Source organism: Chenopodium quinoa, unplaced genomic scaffold, assembly GCF_001683475.1.
Source record: "Chenopodium quinoa cultivar QQ74 unplaced genomic scaffold, ASM168347v1, whole genome shotgun sequence".
NCBI classification, from domain to species: domain Eukaryota; kingdom Viridiplantae; phylum Streptophyta; class Magnoliopsida; order Caryophyllales; family Amaranthaceae; genus Chenopodium; species Chenopodium quinoa.
In genome coordinates, this window is record NW_018743766.1 from 1 (window position 1) to 19,420 (window position 19,420).

The 19,420-nt window shown below is 34.0% G+C and overlaps 1 protein-coding gene and 1 pseudogene across 1 annotated transcript; both read right to left on the reverse strand.

Moving 5' to 3' along the window:
* Positions 1-5,171: 5,171 nt before the first annotated feature.
* On the reverse strand, positions 5,172-10,200 carry LOC110684736. The gene is made up of 3 exons (XM_021861175.1): positions 10,063-10,200; positions 9,554-9,800; positions 5,172-5,981 (listed from the first exon to the last, which is right to left on the reverse strand). The coding sequence occupies exons 1-3, from the start codon at positions 10,198-10,200 to the stop codon at positions 5,392-5,394; spliced, it is 975 nt and encodes a 324-aa protein (XP_021716867.1). The 3' UTR covers positions 5,172-5,391.
* A 7,379-nt stretch (positions 10,201-17,579) lies between these two features.
* On the reverse strand, positions 17,580-18,399 carry LOC110684735 (annotated as a pseudogene).
* Between the last annotated feature and the right edge of the window lie 1,021 nt (positions 18,400-19,420).

Consider the following 19,420-nt stretch of genomic DNA (forward strand, 5'->3'; position numbering starts at 1 on the left):
TTTTTTTTTTCAAGACCCTTAGGTAGAGAACGGGTCTCTTATTTTTTTTTATATTTTTTTTTCTAATACACCTAAGAGAACCGGTATAACTAAAATAAAATCTCTTACATCAAACAAATCCGTTAGTTAAATAACGGGTCTTTAATTGGGGGTCATTTTTCCAAGTTTTTTAGTAGTGTGACATCTTGATAAGCTAAGCAAAAAAATTCTATGACACATAAATAAGACTGATAGAAGTAGTAGATTAAAAATAATGAGATGATCGTACAAGTACAAGATGTTTTACATTGATGGGCTACTTGTCAGTAAATGAGTGACGCAAATAAGTTTATTATTTGCGTCGCTTCAATAAATAAGAGCGACGCAAATGATAGAAAGCTAACATACACTTGTTTTTTGCGTCGCTTCTTTAATAACAAGCGACGCAAATAACTTTACAGTATGGTAAAAATACACATTGCTTTCGTTCTTTAGAATGAGTGACGCAAATATGGCGACGCAAATGAGCCTTTTTTACTAGTGAATCCTATTGATTGCATGTTAGTCAGAAAGCGCACATGAATACGATCAGAATAAAGTAGAGGCCTATTATTAGGGCAGGTTCAATCTCTTTTAGGTTGGATTTGTACCATCATCCCTGAACCTTATTTGGTTCATGACCTTATGGAGTTGACGATCTCTTGGATCGTTAAGGGGTGTAACCTTCACCTCGTGATGGTTTACAAGTTCCTTAAAAACTTGTTGGCGACTCTTTTGCTCTATCTTCTTCCCTTTTGGACGCCACTGTACTTTAGTGTATGATCATAGTGGGGTTCAAGATAGTGGGATTAAAGGCTTGAAATTATTCCCTACAACTGTCATGGCGTAGTAACGGGAGGGGTGGTGCTAAAGTAAGGGGGTCTGGCATGGTGGGTTGAGCTTGGCAGGATGGGGAGGAGACGGTAATGGTAGGGGGAAAGTGTGGTGGGTTTTTTTTTTTTATATATTTCTAAATTTGTATTTTGTTTTTACTTTTTTACCAATCATGGTGCCAAAACGTGCATAAACAATTGGATGACCATTTGGGATCATATTGATAAAATTCGCATTGTAGTTTGGATTATTAAAAGAAAAACCAAATTTAGGATTATTATTGGTAGATTAGGTAACGTACGGATTATTATAAACAATTTTTCCGACTTAATATGAAAGTTTAATATTAGATATATGAATTTGTGATAGCTAACCAGTGTGTTTCCTCGCAATGTTCTAATTATTGTTTAGCTACTCCCTCTGTCCCATAATACATTACACATTTCAAATATTACATACATGTCAATGCATTCGTTTGACTTTATTTTTATAAAATAAATGTTAATAAAAATTATTTTTACAAATTATATAATGAAACTTTATATTTAAATATATAGTATCTAACAACCTAATTAGGATATTTAATATAAAATATATATTTTATGATAAATATAACAGTACAAAATATATATTTTTATGATAAAATATAGGGTTTTTCTACATTATAACCCTCTAACTTTCTGTTTTCTACAATGTGCCCCACATTTTTTAGAAATCTACATTGTAACCCCAAAATACATTTACCGTGAAAACCTAATGCAATGAATAGTGAAAAAAGCCCAACTTCTCATGTATTATGGGTCGGAGGGAGTATTAATAAATGAAGTTAGTTAATTTTCTTGAAAATTGACATAATGATAAGATATAAGCAAAAAATATTACATGATACATAAATAAGACTGATAGAATTAGTAGATTAAAAATAATGAGATGATCATACAAGTACAAGATGTGTTACATTGATGGGCTGCTTACATTTAAGCATATTTATTCAAAGAAACAAAAGTAGATCGAAACATAAAGGATAAACACAAACATATATATTTGGGGAACAATCTTAGGGTTTTATTAGGGTTTCCTTGTGTTATGAAAAGGACCCTTTAATTGATCATTTATATTATACCTTTTTTTGAGCAATTAGATTTAGGACTCCTTATATTATTCTATTGTTCTTTCTCCATTATAGTGAAGAAGCTCTCGAATCCCCACCCGTGGATGTAGGTTTATTTTGACCGAACCACGTAAATCCTTGTGTTGTTTGTTTATCTTCTTTATTGCTTTTTCTCGTTCTTATTTTTCTTTGATTTGTTTCGCATTAATCAAAACACAATTACACCTTTTATTTCCTAACAAGTGGTATCAGAGACAAGGTTTTAAGGTCTTAAAGTTTAGGTGTTTATAGATTAGTTTGATTAAATTATGCCAATGAAATTTGATATTGAGAAATTCGATAGGCAAGTGAACTTTGGCCTATGGCAATTGAATATGAAAGACATCTTGGTTCAAAGTGGCTGTTACAAGGCTCTTCAAGGTGTATCCAAAAAGTCCTTCGGGCATGATGGTGGATACGTGGGAGGAGATCGATTTGAAGCTCTTTCAACAATTCAATTATATTTTCTAAATGATGTTTTGAGAGAGGTTTTCCAAGGAGACGACTTCTGCGGATTTGTGGTTGATCTTGGAGTCACTTTATATGACAAAGATCATGACCAACTGCCTACTATTTAAATAAAGACTTCATGATCTTCATCTAGAAGAAGGTAAACCGCTTAAGTCTTATTTAGATGAATTCTTTCTCTATTATTATGGATTTGCAAAACATCGATGCTGAGATCGATGATGAGGATATGGCTATTAGGCTGTTATGGTTCTTTACCGCCTACATATAAGCAATTTTGAGATACTTTATTGTATGGTAGAGATGATTTGAGTTTGGAGGATGTTAAGGATGCCTTAACTCAAAGATATTTAATTGACAATAATTTGGTTAATCTAATAATCCTGCTAAAAAAAATGCTTTAGTTTCTCATGGTGGTAATAAGAATTTTGGTAAAGGAAAAGTTTGACACTATTGTCATGTGAAGGGTCATATCAAAGCCGAGTGTTGGAAATTTAAGAAGAAGAATGAGCAGAAGTCCAATGAGGACAAATCCTCAAATATTGCCAATACCGACGATGATGATGACTATGCACTTTAGGGTTACGAGCTTTGGGGTTGCGATTTCTACAATCTCTTCATGACAAGTTCCCCTTTGAGATCTCTTGGTAAAACGATAAACCGTGTGGATTTTTGGTATGGAGTCTATGATAGATTGTTTTTTTTTTCGTTTGTAATAAAGTAGCAATTTGGTTATGCATTAAATTTTGTTCTAGTTATGCTATTTCTTATCTCAATTTTGGTACTTTTGTGATTTACTAAGTACAATTGCAATTTAGAAATTCTTGATGTAATTTTTTATTTTTCTAGAATTGCTGAAGTTTTTTTAGTTTGATTTTTTTTGAGATGAAGAAGTGTTTGAAGAGAGTTTGGTCAATTTTTTATCAGCATGCTTGGCTTCGGGACATCATACACTCAATCTAGGCCATGTGATGGTTTTGTGTATGGAAATTTTGTGTTCGGAGACGCACCGGTTCACAAGTTATGGAAGATGTCCGTATAGTGATAGCCTAATGTGAGTACGCTTATGGAGTTTTGTTTAAGGTGGAGGTTTTGTGTTTTATTATGAGCATTACTTCTTGGTTTTTGGTTCAAGGTGGAGTTACCTTGTTTTTTGGTCGATTTCAAGTCAAGGTGGAGATTGTTAAATTGTGACTCGGAATCTAGTAGGGCTGAATTTGAACGCTTATGTATCTCATTTGTGAATGATTTTAAGGTGATTCAAGTTGAGGTGATAGATTGGTTCAAGAGCTTTCCAACGATAGGTCGTATGCCCAATTCCGATAAGAAACGAGAAAGTTATGACCGTTTTACGAAAACCTGACGAAGTTGGAAATTTGCAACGAGGCTGCGAGCTATATGTCTATGCGAGTGAGCTATAGCTCGGCCCTATGAGGACTTGCGGCAGGCATGAGCTAGCTTCCGAGCTATAGCTCGGTAGTTAGGTTATTCTAGGATAATTGATGGAATATTACCTAAAATTATATCTTTTCTATGACGGCGATTTGAGTATACTTGGGGAATAATTTAGGGTTTTATTAGGGTTTCCTTGTGTTATAAAAGGACCCTTTAGTTGATCATTTAGATTATACCTTTTTTTTGAGCCATTAGATTTAGGACTCCTTGTATTATTCTCTCGTTCTTTCTCCATTATAGTGAAGAAGCTCTTGAATCCCCCACCTATGGATGTAGGTCTATTTTGACCAAACCACGTAAATCCTTGTGTTGTTTGTTTATCTTCTTTATTGCTTTTCTCGTTCTTAATTTTCATTGGTTTGTTCTGCATTAATCAAACACAATTACACCCTTTATTTCCTAACATAGTTGTTCACAAAAAATCCTAAAATATATTATGGTCTAACCTAATGCATGAATAGTGAAAAAAAAGCCCAACTTCTCATGTATTATGGGGGGAGTATTAAAAAATGCTGAAGTTAGTTAATTTTCATGAAAATTGACATAATGATAAGCTAAGAAAAAAAAATTCTATGATATATAAATAAAACTGATAGAAGTAGTAGATTAAAAATAATGACATGATCATACAAGTACAAGATGTGTTACATTGATGGGCTGCTTACATTTAAGCAGATTTACTCAAACAAACAAAACTAGAAGCATAGATATATGAATTTGTGATAGTTAACTAGTGTGTATCCTGGGCAATGATCTAATTATTGTTTAGCTACTCCCTCTGTCCCATAATACATGATACATTAAAACATTACATACATTTCAATGCATTCGTTTGACTTTATTTTAAATAATTAAATGTTAATAAAAATTATTTTTAAAATTATATAATGAAACTTTATATTAAAACATACAGTATCTAACAACCTATTTTAGGATAATTAATATAAAATATATATTTTATGATAAAATATACACATAAAAATATATATTTTTATGATAAAATATAGGGTTTTTCTACATTATAACCCTCTAACTTTTCGCTTTCTACAATGTGCCCCCAATTTTTAGAAATCTACACTGTAACCCCAAAATACATTTACCGTGACACCTAATGCATGAATGGTGAAAAAAAGTTCAACTTCTCATGTATTATGGCTTGGAGGAAGTATTAATCAATGAAGTTAGTTAATTTTCTTGAAATTTGACATCATGATAAGCTAAGCAAAAAAATTCTAAGACACATAAATAAGACTGATAGAAGTAGTAGATTAAAAATAATGAGATGATCATACAAGTACAAGCTGTTTTACATTGATGGGCTGCTTACATTTAAGCAGATTTATTCAAACAAAAAAAAGTAGAAGCATAGATAAACCACAAACATACACGATAAAATAGAAACGATTGATAAGCATCAGCAAGTGAAGTGCAAGACTGCGTGCGAGTGGAAGCGTGAACTTGGCTTATTAAGCAACAAGAATAGGATTAAAAGGAATATCTTGGTTGATGTTGGCAACAACGGTGTCATAGAAAGCAAGTTTGGAACACTTGGGAGCTTGATTTGGGAATAACATGTAGGGGAAGGCTGGACTGTTACCTTGGTCAGAAATAAACATAAACAACTTCAAGTTAAAAAGTCCATAAGAGGCTTCGGCACCGGTTATGGTCATGAGGGGACCAAATGGTGCTGCGTCGAGCCAAGGGAGAAGCTTAACATAGAGTTGGACAGTCACTCCCTTAACTTCGCTCAGTTTGTCATGTGATAAGACCGCCGATATCTGTTCTGAGCACTTGAGTACATTTTGAATAGCACCCAGTTCGTTAACCACGGTACATTTACCACGCAAGTTAATATTTAACCTGATGGAGTTTTGGTTGACAGGATCGCAGCTGAAGCTCACAGCATCACCAGGGAAAATCGAGGGCGGTAACCCATAATACTTCAAGATCCCAGGGATCGTTGAAGCAGGGCAGTGGGCATGGGCGGAGGACAGTGTTAGAGCAAGAGTAATTGCGAGGAGAGCGAGGGAGATAGTGGCTGTTTTTTGGAGACATTTTCGTTATTGGAACACTTTGCTTATTATGTTTATGTTTTATGTTGGATGTTTTAATTGGTGTTGAACCATGCACTTGATGCTACTCATTTTATAGATGGGAAGATTAAGCTAATAAGCTAAGGCATCCACTCCTTGCTAACTTGCCTCTTGGATAGGTTGTAGTCCCCCACTTTCGCTAGCTAGCGTTGAAAATATAAAACAAGAGAAATTTTGGCACCATTAAGGTCATGTGTATCACGAATTAGTATGGGGTTAAATTATATGAAAAATGGTATATGAAAGCATTTAATGAAATATCCATCAATCAATAAATCATATTTGGCATCATTGAAGAATTGTGTTTCACGAATTCACTACGATTTAAGCTAGATTATGGAAAATTTCCCTTAAATGATTCATGTGACTTCTCTTTACAGTACAAAGGTCGAGTAAACTAGCATAGTTCAGTCCTATATTGGTTTGTCCAATTTTCTTTTTAATTTAATTTGCTCATTCGTTACTAATCTACCCACTTTATTTTATGGATTCTTTGACAATTATCACATACTCCCCCCGTCCTATAATATAGTTCATATGTTCCTATTTAGGATTACTAAAATGTTGTTCTTGTTTCTATTTTTGGATGGTATATAAAGACCATTATAACCTCACATTTTAACTTTATTCATTATATTACCTAATTTACCCTTGAATTTTGCACATGGAGGGTACGTATTTTCATAGTAATTTATCCACTTTTTTCTCATATTTCTTAAATACCGTGAAAAAACACAAATAACAACTGTTACTTTGAAGTGAAGGATAACTCGAGTACAATTGTTGTTGTTTTAGGAATTACCACCTAAAGTATTTTATTTTGGTAAAAAAAAAAATACTTGTATATTGTTCTATTACTCTGAAGTGAGGGATAACTCGAGTGCTTAGAGTTTCTTTCCCAATTTGAGAAGATCCTGGTATCGAGTCTCATCCCTGTCCTTCTGGCTCTTTAAATAATAAAAAAAAATTCTATTGCTCACTTGCCTAATGGATTGATCCACTTTTTTTTTTTAACACTCCCTCACAACAACGTTCTTTGTTCTCTCTCATATTACAAATAACTAGAGTGTTCTCGTGCAAAATGCACGGATATATAATATATTAGAAAGATTTTAATTATATAATATAAGAAAAAATATATTTCAAATACGGAAAGTTGATTTAGATGTAGTAGCTTAGATCCTGTTATTTTTGAACTATTTATGGTCTACTCTAGCTCTACTCTACTAAAATTTGATACATTTTGTTGAGCTCTGCTCTACTCTACATTCACCTGCTGTACTCTTTTGTAATCCAATGTGCTATATTCTGCTCATAAACTCAAAAGAATAAAACCTTACTCTTATATGTGGGTGACCACGCAAATATGTCATTCTATTATGGGGGTTACTTTGTCAAAGTTGTAGAGTTATTCGTTCAGTGTTATAGGATTTACTCGGTTAATGTCATAGGGGTTATTCCATCAGTGCTATAGGAGGGTTACTTTATTCTTTTGCAAGCAACTATTATATGAGGCTAGTTACGCAAAAAGCGTGTTGTACATATTTTTGTTTTGATGATTAGAGAATTGGAAGTTGTTTGAATTGAAGGGTTAGGGATTTTTGAGTTCTATAGTGAATTGTTGATAAAGGAACTGTATATCCGTTGCAGCCGTGCTAATACACGACACACATTATACACGAAAGAAAATAACTCAAAGTGAAATGTTAGTAGTGTTTAAGAAAAAGATTAGTATTATTAGTTATTGCAATCTCTTGAAAAAATATATATAATTTTGTTTTAAAAAACAAAAAATAAAGTAGTGGAATGGTAGTTATTGGTTAAAAAAACCAAAAAAAAAAAAACACTAACTAACTCAAATGCATGAGATTTGAGGATTGGGGATTTGGAGGGTTGTGATGAAAACGACTCTGCAACTATATATTAGATGTTAAGGAAGTTTGTAAATAACTACCTTAGATAGTCAGATTTTGTGAAAAAACTACCTTTTTAAATAAATGTTGTAAGAAACTACTTTTTAAACAATTCAATAGATGCTATAAGAAACTATTTTATAAACAATTAATGTTGTAAAAAGCTATCTTTTGCTGAATTATTACATTGAATGAGATACATTTAAGGAGGTTTTAAAAAATGCATCGTATTACCACTAAAAACTGTTAAATGCTCCATGTATCTTTGAGGTGTGTATAAAATTGCACCAAATACCCTTAAACTCATAATAAATGTTAATCAATAACTATGTACTAAAAGACACACTAGCAATGACACGTGTCATCTCCTGGTGTGCCCTTAGTGTATTTTTAAAAAAAAAATTAATTATAGTATAAAATCTTATGCAAAAATAATTTCATATATAAGTTAACAAAGATAGTTACTTTTAAGAAAAAAAAATTGATATATCTTTTCACACAAAACATTTATGACCATAATAGAAAATATTATCAAAATTTGCGACATATTTTAATCTTCTTCAAGGAAATATTCATATTTTTTCTCCAATAAAAAAATTTATTTATTTGTTGATTAGAATTCACATCAAAGTAGTGTGTATATTTTATTATTTTTTTTGTAAATAACCAATTAAATTTAAAAGTTCATTAATACAAAATATTATTTTTTAAAAATTACCGTGCGTGGCACGGGATCTAAACTAGTTTAGTTAAATTGAGACTCTCAAGTATCAAATTATATGAAATCATTATAGTTTAATGTTAATTTAATGCTAAATCATTTTAAGTATAAGTTAACTTAATTAATAAAGAAAATTCTAACACCCAAAAGTTAAGGATTTAGAATGATCGACGGAGTTTAAGTTTCGATGTAATTTATGCTTTTAGGCGGTTTTAATTCATAAATATAAAGTACTTAAAGTGAGTCAGTGTGTGGGCATGATTTTATTAGTTTGATAAGTTAATGATATGTGCATTTGTTAGAGTATCGGATTAGGGTTTTTTGGTGCATTTATTTAAAAACTTCAGGGGTACATGGTGCATTTGAAAGCTTTCATGGGTACACAGTGTATTTTTTTTAAAACCTTAGGGGTACACGGAACAATTCCCTATAAAAAATGTTGTAAGAAAGTATCTTATAAAACCTAAATATTGTAAGTTGCTACCATATGCTTAATTTAACAATGAAAAATAAGGGGAAGTAGGAATTATAAGAATGTTATTGAGAAATTGGGTGGAATAACCGAATATGTAGAAAAAAATGATTAAAAATACATCATATTTATAAGGTTGTTTATCGCAAAATTTGATATGTATATACATAAGGTAGTTGTTTCAAGAAAATTCCTTATTCAAACATTCACTCCTTGTCTCCTATAAAATAAAATATGTACCATCAATTTGTGCGGTCTCATTTTTTTTATTCTTCTTGGTTTTCAAGACAACGTTAAATTGGAGAATATTTATGGATCAAGCATGGCCTGTGTGCTTCTACTTTGAATTGATGTTTTATTTATTTAGTATTTTTTTATATATCATTGTCAATATGTCGTGTATGTGATCTTGTCTACAACTACAGAAACCTCTTTGTTCTCTCTCTAAATCCTCTGCGACCAATATCCACCTAAAACCTAGAAACTCGCCGGAGTTCCAATGCCGCAGTAGAACTTCAGCTAGTCTCCTCCTCCCCTCCTCTTCTTCTATTACTTTCCTTCTCCCCTTCTTCTTTCCCCTTCTCTGAGGCGTCTTCATCCTCAGAAGTCGATCTCCTATCTCCGGCGAGCCTTCTTTTCTCTTATTCTTGTCCTTAATTCTCCCTTTCCCCCTCCTCTATTAAGCGTCTTTAATTTCTCACACTATAAAAGCCAACGCCCTCACCTTCTCATGTTCAGTTCTTTAAGTTTGAAGGTGTTTGTGTGAGCATATACTTGTTAAACAAGTTTCAAGGGGAGTAATTCTAAATGCCGGACTCCGTCACCTTCCCCACCTTAGCATGCGTGGAAAGATATTGTTTAAAGGGTCCCTCCGCCAGTGAAACAAGGCCTAAGACCTAGGTCTAACGCCGCCGTTATAGTCCATCAGTAATTCTGACCATCACGGAAACGATAAAGTTAGGGTTAGGATTTCGTGGGTCCTTGCACTGGAGGGCTAGGCCTAACACCGTTGTTAAGAGAAGCTCGTGACGGAATGATGAAGTAAGGGCTAGGGTTTTGAGATTCCTTATATTCATGGGTTCGTGTTTGTGTTCGTGGTTTTAGGTTTTCGGTTTAGACGGTGCTCTCCTCTAGTTTGTTATCTTTCCTAAGTATTTTTTAGTTGGTAATTATCAGAGTTTACTTGTCTTAGTTTGTTTTATGGTATTTTTTAGCTCCCTTTGGTTGTTTATGGGATATTAAGTTGTTTTGGCTATAGTATTTTGGATGGTTGTGTGTAGAGGGAGTTAGGATCCTTTGGCCGGAGTTAGTTTACTTTTATTTATAATGTTAAAAGTTGTTGTAAAGGCTTAAGTGTAAAAAGCCATGATTTAAGTTTTAGTTCATGTTCTGTATTTTATAAACTAGTTATTTTCCTAAGCAATCGCTCGGATATTCAAAAGAAGTAATTTTTCGCGCTGCGCAGCACTAGGAAACGCCCCTAGTCAGCCTAACTCTAATGCCTACGAGGTTAGAATACCCTCGTGAATTTTACGCGAAAGCAAATACTTAAACAATATAACCAGACACCCAATATTAAACCGAAAGGCAAATATATATTTTATTGATGATCAGACAAAGATACAAGTGTTTGAGTGAATAAAAATACGATCCAATCAGAATAAAGGATTGAATGAATCAACGTATGCCTTGGACAACCCCCAAGGTCCTCTATTTATAGACAAATGGGAGGACAACCCCCTCCCTTGGGCGAACAGACACGAGCGTGCATGCATGCCAAGTGGCATTCATGCAACGCCTATCTTTGGCTAAACTAATGAATAGATAAAACGATCCACATAAGCCAAACCGTCCTTATCCATAGCATAGCCACGTAGTGCCTCCTCGAAGTATCACACTTGTTCGCACCAAAAGAAACCGTTCACTCACACTTGTTAACCGTCAGCCATGCCACCATAGGCATCTCACCAACCGACGCGTCCCTTAGTGACCAACATTTGACCCATCAAGGATAACTACCTTGGCGTGTGCCCAACACACGCATCAACGAATAGGCACCAAGTAGTCTGACCACACAAACATTACTTGTGCATGCTCAACTAACATACCATTTCGCCAAGCATTGCGTCGCTCCCCAAACAACGCATCGCTTCGCCAATCGACGTGGTACTTCGCAAGCATCACGTCGCTTGGCAAGCATCGTGTCTCTTTGCTCGTTGTCAGTGCTTCGCCCAAGCATCGCAACACTTCCCAAGCGTCGTGTCGCTTCGCACCACAACCGAACCCAAACGACACTTCGCACAAGCACGCACCATACCGCAATGTCCAATGGACAACAATCAACCATATGACCTAGTAGAAGTACCATAACATGTACCATTAAGATAGTGTCGTTTCACACACAAACCGTAGCTTTAAGCCAAGTATCAAAGCACCTATGCGTGCTACGACACCATAGCCTACGCACCGCATGGCCCCAACCTAAGTCACGCATCCAATCGTACTAAGTATCAAGCCAAAAATCGTGCCAAGGTCTACCATGCCCCATACCATGCTAGCACCATACCCCTTTGCCCAAGCCAAGGAGATACCTATGGCTGCACCCAACCATAGGAGGCATTCACCCCGTAAAGAGCTTTATTTTGTTCTAGGCTTCAAATACTAGTGAACACTGGAATGACAGTAACACAATAATGGGACCTTTTGCCCATCAATTGGAACCAAAGATAGCCCATAGGTACTTAGTTAAATAACATATCATATATATAATGCTACAAACTTACAAACGACACAATTAACTACACCATAGAGTTAACAATACTATTTTCAAGTATTTACAAGCGCACCCGCGCATCATACCCATGCACGATTATTAAGGGTCTTACAAACCTCCCCCACTTAAAATCTTTGACAACCTCGTCAAACGTACACAACAATAAAAGCATACTAAATTAATCCAACATAAAATAGTAATACTAACCAAATGTACAACACCAAGTGATGCACACTTAACCCTGCAACAAAATACTTAAACAATATTGCTACAAGTTAGTATTTGTTTAATTATTAGGTATACATTTAATATTTCATTTTTCCCTCGAAAAAATATATACATATATATATTTTTTAAATAAAGGTATTATTGTTTTGTTATTTAAGTGTTTTTTTTGTTTTTTTTTTTTATATAGTATATCAATGAAAAATTATGGCTACGAAATATTATTATGGACACAACACATGTACTTCTGTAATAATCTTGGTGATTACTTTAGTATTTGACTCTTTGACTATGATATTATAAATACATTTGATGTCGTAAAAAAGTAATAAAAAAACATAAATTAATATGATGTGCTCTAATTTTTCAAAGCTTTTATAGAAAAATTTGTTAGAAAGGTATTTATATGTTCACTTTTTTGCGACGAAGGACCTTTTATGTTCAAAGTTGTGAAAAAGGTCCTTATAAATCACTTTTGGTATGAGGAGGGACTTTAATAATGTTGGAATATGACCATTAACTTTACTTTTCCGACGTATATAGACAACAAAAATTACTATTGGCTAAGAGAGTACTAAGTGTCATCGCTTTTCCACGATATTTTTTAAAAAACCTTACCTAAGGAAATTAATTTATATGTACATAGAAATCATAAGTTACTAATTCCCTTATCACATATAAACCACCACTACCAGCCTTAGCCACCTCAGTTCATTCCCTTCCCCACTATCGACCCAGTCAAGGCCTCCACTGCCACCCCCATCGCGCCTAGACCCTTGCTCCTCGCCTATGCAGGTCGCCGCCCCTCCCCTACCCCGTGTCATATCCTCTAAACCACCACACCCCCTTCCCTCCCTCAAAATTCCTAAACCAACCTTCCCCCGATGCAAAACCCCCCAACCGCCCCTCCCTACCCAAAACCCTAGTGACTAGGGGTTTTGAGTGTCGAGGGACGGGCGATCGAGGGCTTAATCGATGGGGGAAGGGCCTTTTAGGGATATCGGGGGGAGGAAGGGGGTTACGGGATAGGGTATGTGGTGTGGAGTTTAAGGGGGCGAGAAAAGGGGGTAACGGGAGGGGTGGTGCTAGAGTAAGGGGGTCTGGCATGGTGGGTTGAACTTGGTAGGATGGGGAGGGGACGGTAATGGTAGGGGAAAAGTGTGGTGGTTTTTTTTTTATATTTCTAAATTTTGTATTTTATTTTTACTTTTTTACCAATCATGGTGCCAAAACGTGCATATAACTTGTTATAACAAGTTGGATGACCATTTGGGATCATATTGATAAAATTCGCATTGTAGTTTGGATTATTAAAAGCAAACCAAATTTAGGATCATTATTGGTAGATTAGGTAACGTACGGATTATTATAAAAAATTTTTCCGACTTAATATGAAAGTTTAATATTAGATATATGAATTTGTGATAGCTAACCAGTGTGCTTCCTCGGCAATGTTCTAATTATTGTTTAGCTATTCCTCTGTCCCATAATACATTACACATTTCAAATATTACATACATGTCAATGCATTCGTTTGACTTTAGTTTTATATAAATAAATGTTAATAAAAATTATTTTACAAATTATATAATGAAACTTTATATTAAAACATACAGTATCTAACAACCTATTTTAGGATATTTAATATAAAATATATATTTTATGATAAATATACAGTACAAAACATATATTTTTATGATAAAATATAGGGTTTTTCTACATTATAACGCTCTAACTTTCTGTTTTCTACAATGTGCCCCCATTTTTTAGAAATCTACATTGTAACCCCAAAATACATTTACCGTGAAACCTAATGCATGAATAGTGAAAAAAGCCCAACTTCTCATGTATTATGGGTCGGAGGGAGTATTAATAAATGAAGTTAGTTAATTTTCTTGAAAATTGACATAATGATAAGATATAAGCAAAAAATATTATATGATAAGTAAATAAGACTGATAGAATTAGTAGATTAAAAATAATGAGATGATCATACAAGTACAAGATGTGTTACATTGATGGCTGCTTACATTTAAGAAGATTTATTCAAAGAAACAAAAGTAGATCGAAACATAAAGGATAAAACACAAACATATATATTTGGGGAACAATGTTAGGGTTTTATTAGGGTTTCCTTGTGTTATAAAAGGACCCTTTAATTGATCATTTAGATTATACCTTTTTTTGAGCAATTAGATTTAGGACTCCTTGTATTATTCTATCGTTCTTTCTCCATTATAGTGAAGAACTCTCGAATCCCCACCCGTGGATGTAGGTTTAATTTGACCGAACCACGTAAATCCTTGTGTTGTTTGTTTATCTTCTTTATTGCTTTTCTCGTTCTTATTTTTCTTTGATTTGTTCCGCATTAATCAAACACAATTACACCCTTTATTTCCTAACAAGTGGTATCATAGACAAGGTTTTAAGTTCTTAAGGTTTAGGTGTTTATAGATTAGTTTGATTAAGTTATGCCAATGAAATTTGATATTGAGAAATTCGATAGGCAAGTGAACTTTGGCCTATGGCAATTGAAGATGAAAGACATCTTGGTTCAAAGTGGCTGTCACAAGGCTCTTGAAGGTGTATCCAAAAAGCCTTCGGGCATGATGGTGGATACGTGGGAGGAGATCGATTTGAAGGCTCTTTCAGCAGTTTAATTATGTCTCTCTAATGATGTTTTGAGAGAGGTTTCCAAGGAGACGACTTCTGCGGGTTTGTGGTTGAACTTGGAGTCACTTTATATGACAAAGATCATGAACAACCGCCTACTATTCAAATATAGACTTCATGATCTTCGTCTAGAAGAAGGTAAACCGTTTAAGTCTTATTTAGATGAATTCTTCTCTATTATTATGGATTTGAAAAACATCGATGCTGAGATCGATGATGACGATATGGCTATTACGTTGTTATGTTCTTTACCGCCTACATATAAGCAATTTCGAGATACTTTATTGTATGGTAGAGATGATTTGAGTTTGGAGGATGTTAAGGATGCCTTAACTCAAAGATATTTAATTGACAATAATTTGGTTAATCTAATAATCCTGCTAAAAAAAATGCTTTAGTTTCTCATGGTGGTAATAAGAATTTTGGTAAAGGAAAAGTTTGACACTATTGTCATTTTGAAGGGTCACATCAAAGCCGAGTGTTGGAAATTTAAGAAGAAGAATGAGCAGAAGTCCAATGAGGACAAATCCTCAAATATTGCCAATACCGACGATGATGATGATTATGCACTTTAGGGTTACGAGCTTTGGGGTTGCGGTTTCTACAATCTCTTCATCACAAGTTCCCCTTTGAGATCTCTTGGTAAACGATGAACTGTGTGGATTTTTGGTATGTAGTCTATGATAGATTGTTTTTTTTTTGTCGTTTGTAATAAAGTAGCAATCTTGGTTATGCATTAGATTTTGTTCTAATTATGCTATTTCTTATCTCAATTTTGGTACTTTTGTGATTTACTAAGTACAATTGCAATTTAGAAAATCTTGATGTAATTTTTTATTTTTCTAGAATTGCTGAAGTTTTTTTTAGTTTGATTTTTTTTTAGATGAAGAAGTGTTTGAAGAGAGTTAGGTCAATTTTTGATAAGCATGCTTGGCGTTGGGACATCATACACTCAATCTAGGCCATGTGATGGTTTTGTGAATGGAAATTTTGTGTTCGGAGACGCACCGGTTCACAAGTTATGGAAGATGTCCGTTTAGTGATAGCCTAATATGAGTAGGCTTATGGAGTTTTGTTTAAGGTGGAGGTTTTGTGTTTTATTATGAGCATTACTTCTTGGTTTTTGGTTCAAGGTAGAGTTACCTTGTTTTTTGGTCGATTTTTATGCCAAGGTGGAGATTGTTAAATTGTGACTCGAAATCTAGTAGGGCTGAATTTGAATGCTTATATATCTCATTTGCAAATGATTTTGAGGTGATTCAAGTTGGAGGTGATAGCTTGGTTCAAGAGCTTTCCAACGATAGGTCGTATGCCCAATTCCGATAAGAAACGAGAAAGTTATGACTCGTTTTACGAAAACCTGACGAAGTTGGAAAATTTGCAACGAGGCTGCGAGCTATAGCTCTATGCGAGTGAGCTATAGCTCGGCCCTATGAGGACTTGCGGCAAGCATGAACTAGCTTCCGAGCTATTGCTCGGTAGTTAGGTTATTCTAGGATAATTGATGGAATATTTCCTAAAATTATATCTTTTCTATGACGGCAATTTGAGTATACTTGGGGAATAATCTTAGGGTTTTATTAGGGTTTCCTTGTGTTATAAAAAGACCCTTTAGTTGATCATTTAGATTATACCTTTTTTGAGCCATTAGATTTAGGACTCCTTGTATTATTCTCTCATTCTTTCTCCATTATAGTGAAGAAGCTCTCGAATCCCCACCCATGGATGTAGGTCTATTTTGACCAAACCACGTAAATCCTTGTGTTGTTTGTTTATCTTCTTTATTGCTTTTCTCGTTCTTAATTTTCATTGGTTTGTTCCGCATTAATCAACACAATTACACCCTTTATTTCCTAACATAGTGGTTCACAAAAAACCTGAAAATATATTATGGTCTAACCTAATGCATGAATAGTGAAAAAAAGCCCAACTTCTCACGTATTATGGGGGGAGTATTAAAAAATGCTGAAGTTAGTTAATTTTCTTGAAAATTGACATAATGATAAGCTAAGCAAAAAAATTCTATGATACATAAATAAAACTGATAGAAGTAGTAGATTAAAAATAATGACATGATCATACAAGTACAATATGTTTTACATTGATGGGCTGCTTACATTTAAGCAGGTTTATTCAAACAAACAAAACTAGAAGCATAGATATATGAATTTGTGATAGTTAACTAGTGTGTATCCTGGGCAATGATCTAATTATTGTTTAGCTACTCCCTCTGTCCCATAATACATGACACATTAAAACATTACATACATTGTCAATGCATTCGTTTGACTTTATTTTAAAATAATTAAATGTTAATAAAAATTATTTTTAAAATTATATAATGAACTTTATATTAAAACATACAGTATCTAACAATCTATTTTAGGATAATTAATATAAAGTATATATTTTATGATAAAATATACAGCATAAAATATATATTTTTATGATAAAATATAGGGTTTTTCTACATTATAACCTCTAACTTTTCGTTTTCTACAATGTGCCCCAATTTTTAGAAATCTACACTGTAACCCCAAAATACATTTACCATGACACCTAATGCATGGAATGGTGAAAAAAAGTTCAACTTCTCATGTATTATGGCTTGGAGGAAGTATTAATCAATGAAGTTAGTTAATTTTCTTGAAATTTGACATCATGATAACTACTTGATAAGCTAAGCAAAAAAATTCTATGACACATAAATAAGACTGATAGAAGTAGTAGATTAAAAATAATGGGATGATCATACAAGTACAAGCTGTTTTACATTGATGGCTGCTTACATTTAAGCAGATTTATTCAAACAAAAAAAAGTAGAAGCATAGATAAACCACAAACATACACGATAAAATAGAAACGATTGATAAGCATCAGCAAGTGAAGTGCAAGACTGCGTGCGAGTGGAAGCGTGAACTTGGCTTATTAAGCAACAAGAATAGGATTAAAAGGAATATCTTGGTTGATGTTGGCAACAACGGTGTCATAGAAAGCAAGTTTGGAACACTTGGGAGCTTGATTTGGGAATAACATGTAGGGGAAGGCTGGACTGTTACCTTGGTCAGAAATAAACATAAACAACTTCAAGTTAAAAAGTCCATAAGAGGCTTCGGCACCGGTTATGGTCATGAGGGACCAAATGGTGCTGCGTCGAGCCAAGGGAGAAGCTTAACATAGAGTTGGACAGTCACTCCCTTAACTTCGCTCAGTTTTGTCATGTGATAAGACCGCCGATATCTGTTCTGAGCACTTGAGTACATTTTGAATAGCACCCAGTTCGTTAACCACGGTACATTTACCACGCAAGTTAATATTTAACCTGATGGAGTTTTGGTTGACAGGATCGCAGCTGAAGCTCACAGCATCACCAGGGAAAATCGAGGGCGGTAACCCATAATACTTCAAGATCCCAGGGATCGTTGAAGCAGGGCAGTGGGCATGGCGGAGGACAGTGTTTAGAGCAAGAGTAATTGCGAGGAGAGCGAGGGAGATAGTGGCTGTTTTTGGAGACATTTTCGTTATTGGAACACTTTGCTTATTATGTTTATGTTTATGTTGGATGTTTTAATTGGTGTTGAACCATGCACTTGATGCTACTCATTTTATAGATGGGAAGATTAAGCTAATAAGCTAAGGCATCCACTCCTTGCTAACTTGCTCTTGGATAGGTTGTAGTCCCCACTTTCGCTAGCTAGCGTTGAAAATATAAAACAAGAGAAATTTTGGCACCATTAAGGTCATGTGTATCACGAATTAGTATGGGGTTAAATTATATGAAAAATGGTATATGAAAGCATTTAATGAAATATCCATCAATCAATAATCATATTTGGCATCATTGAAGAATTCTGTTTTCACGAATTCACAACGGTCTAAGCTAGCTAGGGTATGGATTATGGAAAATTATTAATCGATATTAACCATTCCATTAAATGATTCATGTGACTTCTCGTTACAGTACGAAGCTCGCGTAAACTAGCATAGTTCAGTTCAGCCATATTTTTCTTTTTAATTTGTTCATTCGTTACTAATCTACCCACTTTACTTTAGGGTATATTCACATTTAATGAAATGAGCTGAAGTGAAATGAAATAAATATTTTATGAGAGGGGAATTAGGAGTTGAATTGAAATGAACTGACTGGAACTGAACTGAATTGAATTAATTAAAGCTAAAATGAACTGAATTAAATGTGAATAGTCCTTTTTTTTTGTATTCTTTGACAATTATCACCTACTCCGGCCGTCCCATAATATTGTTCTTATTTTTCTACTTTGGAGTATCAAAATGTTGTTCCTGTTTCTATTTTTGGATAGTATGTAAATACTATTATACTCTCACTTTTTTAACTTATTCATTGTACTTCCTAATTTACCCGTGAATTTTGCACATGCTTTGTACTTTTTCTACTTTCCCTCTTTAACTTTTGTCCATGATTGTACCTTTTTACTTTTTATCAATGTAATTTATCCACTTTTCCTCCTATTTTTTAAATACTGTGAAGAAACACAAACAGGAACTATATTACGGGACGGAGGGAGTAAAATTGTTGTTGTTTTACGAATTACCACCTAAAGTATTATATTTTGTCAAAAAATACTTGTGTATTATTCTGTTATTCT

Excerpts from the sequence above, each read along its gene's own strand:
- LOC110684736 (XM_021861175.1), bottom strand. The coding sequence starts at position 10,200 with ATGAATATAAGGAATCTCAAAACCCTAGCCCTTACTTCATCATTCCGT. Across the intron at positions 9,801-10,062 it reads ACTTTATCGTTTCCGTGATG|AGGAGGGGGAAAGGGAGAAT; the intron begins GTCAGAATTACT and ends GACGCTTAATAG. Across the intron at positions 5,982-9,553 it reads TTTAGAGAGAGAACAAAGAG|AATGTCTCCAAAAAACAGCC; the intron begins GTTTCTGTAGTT and ends TCCAATAACGAA.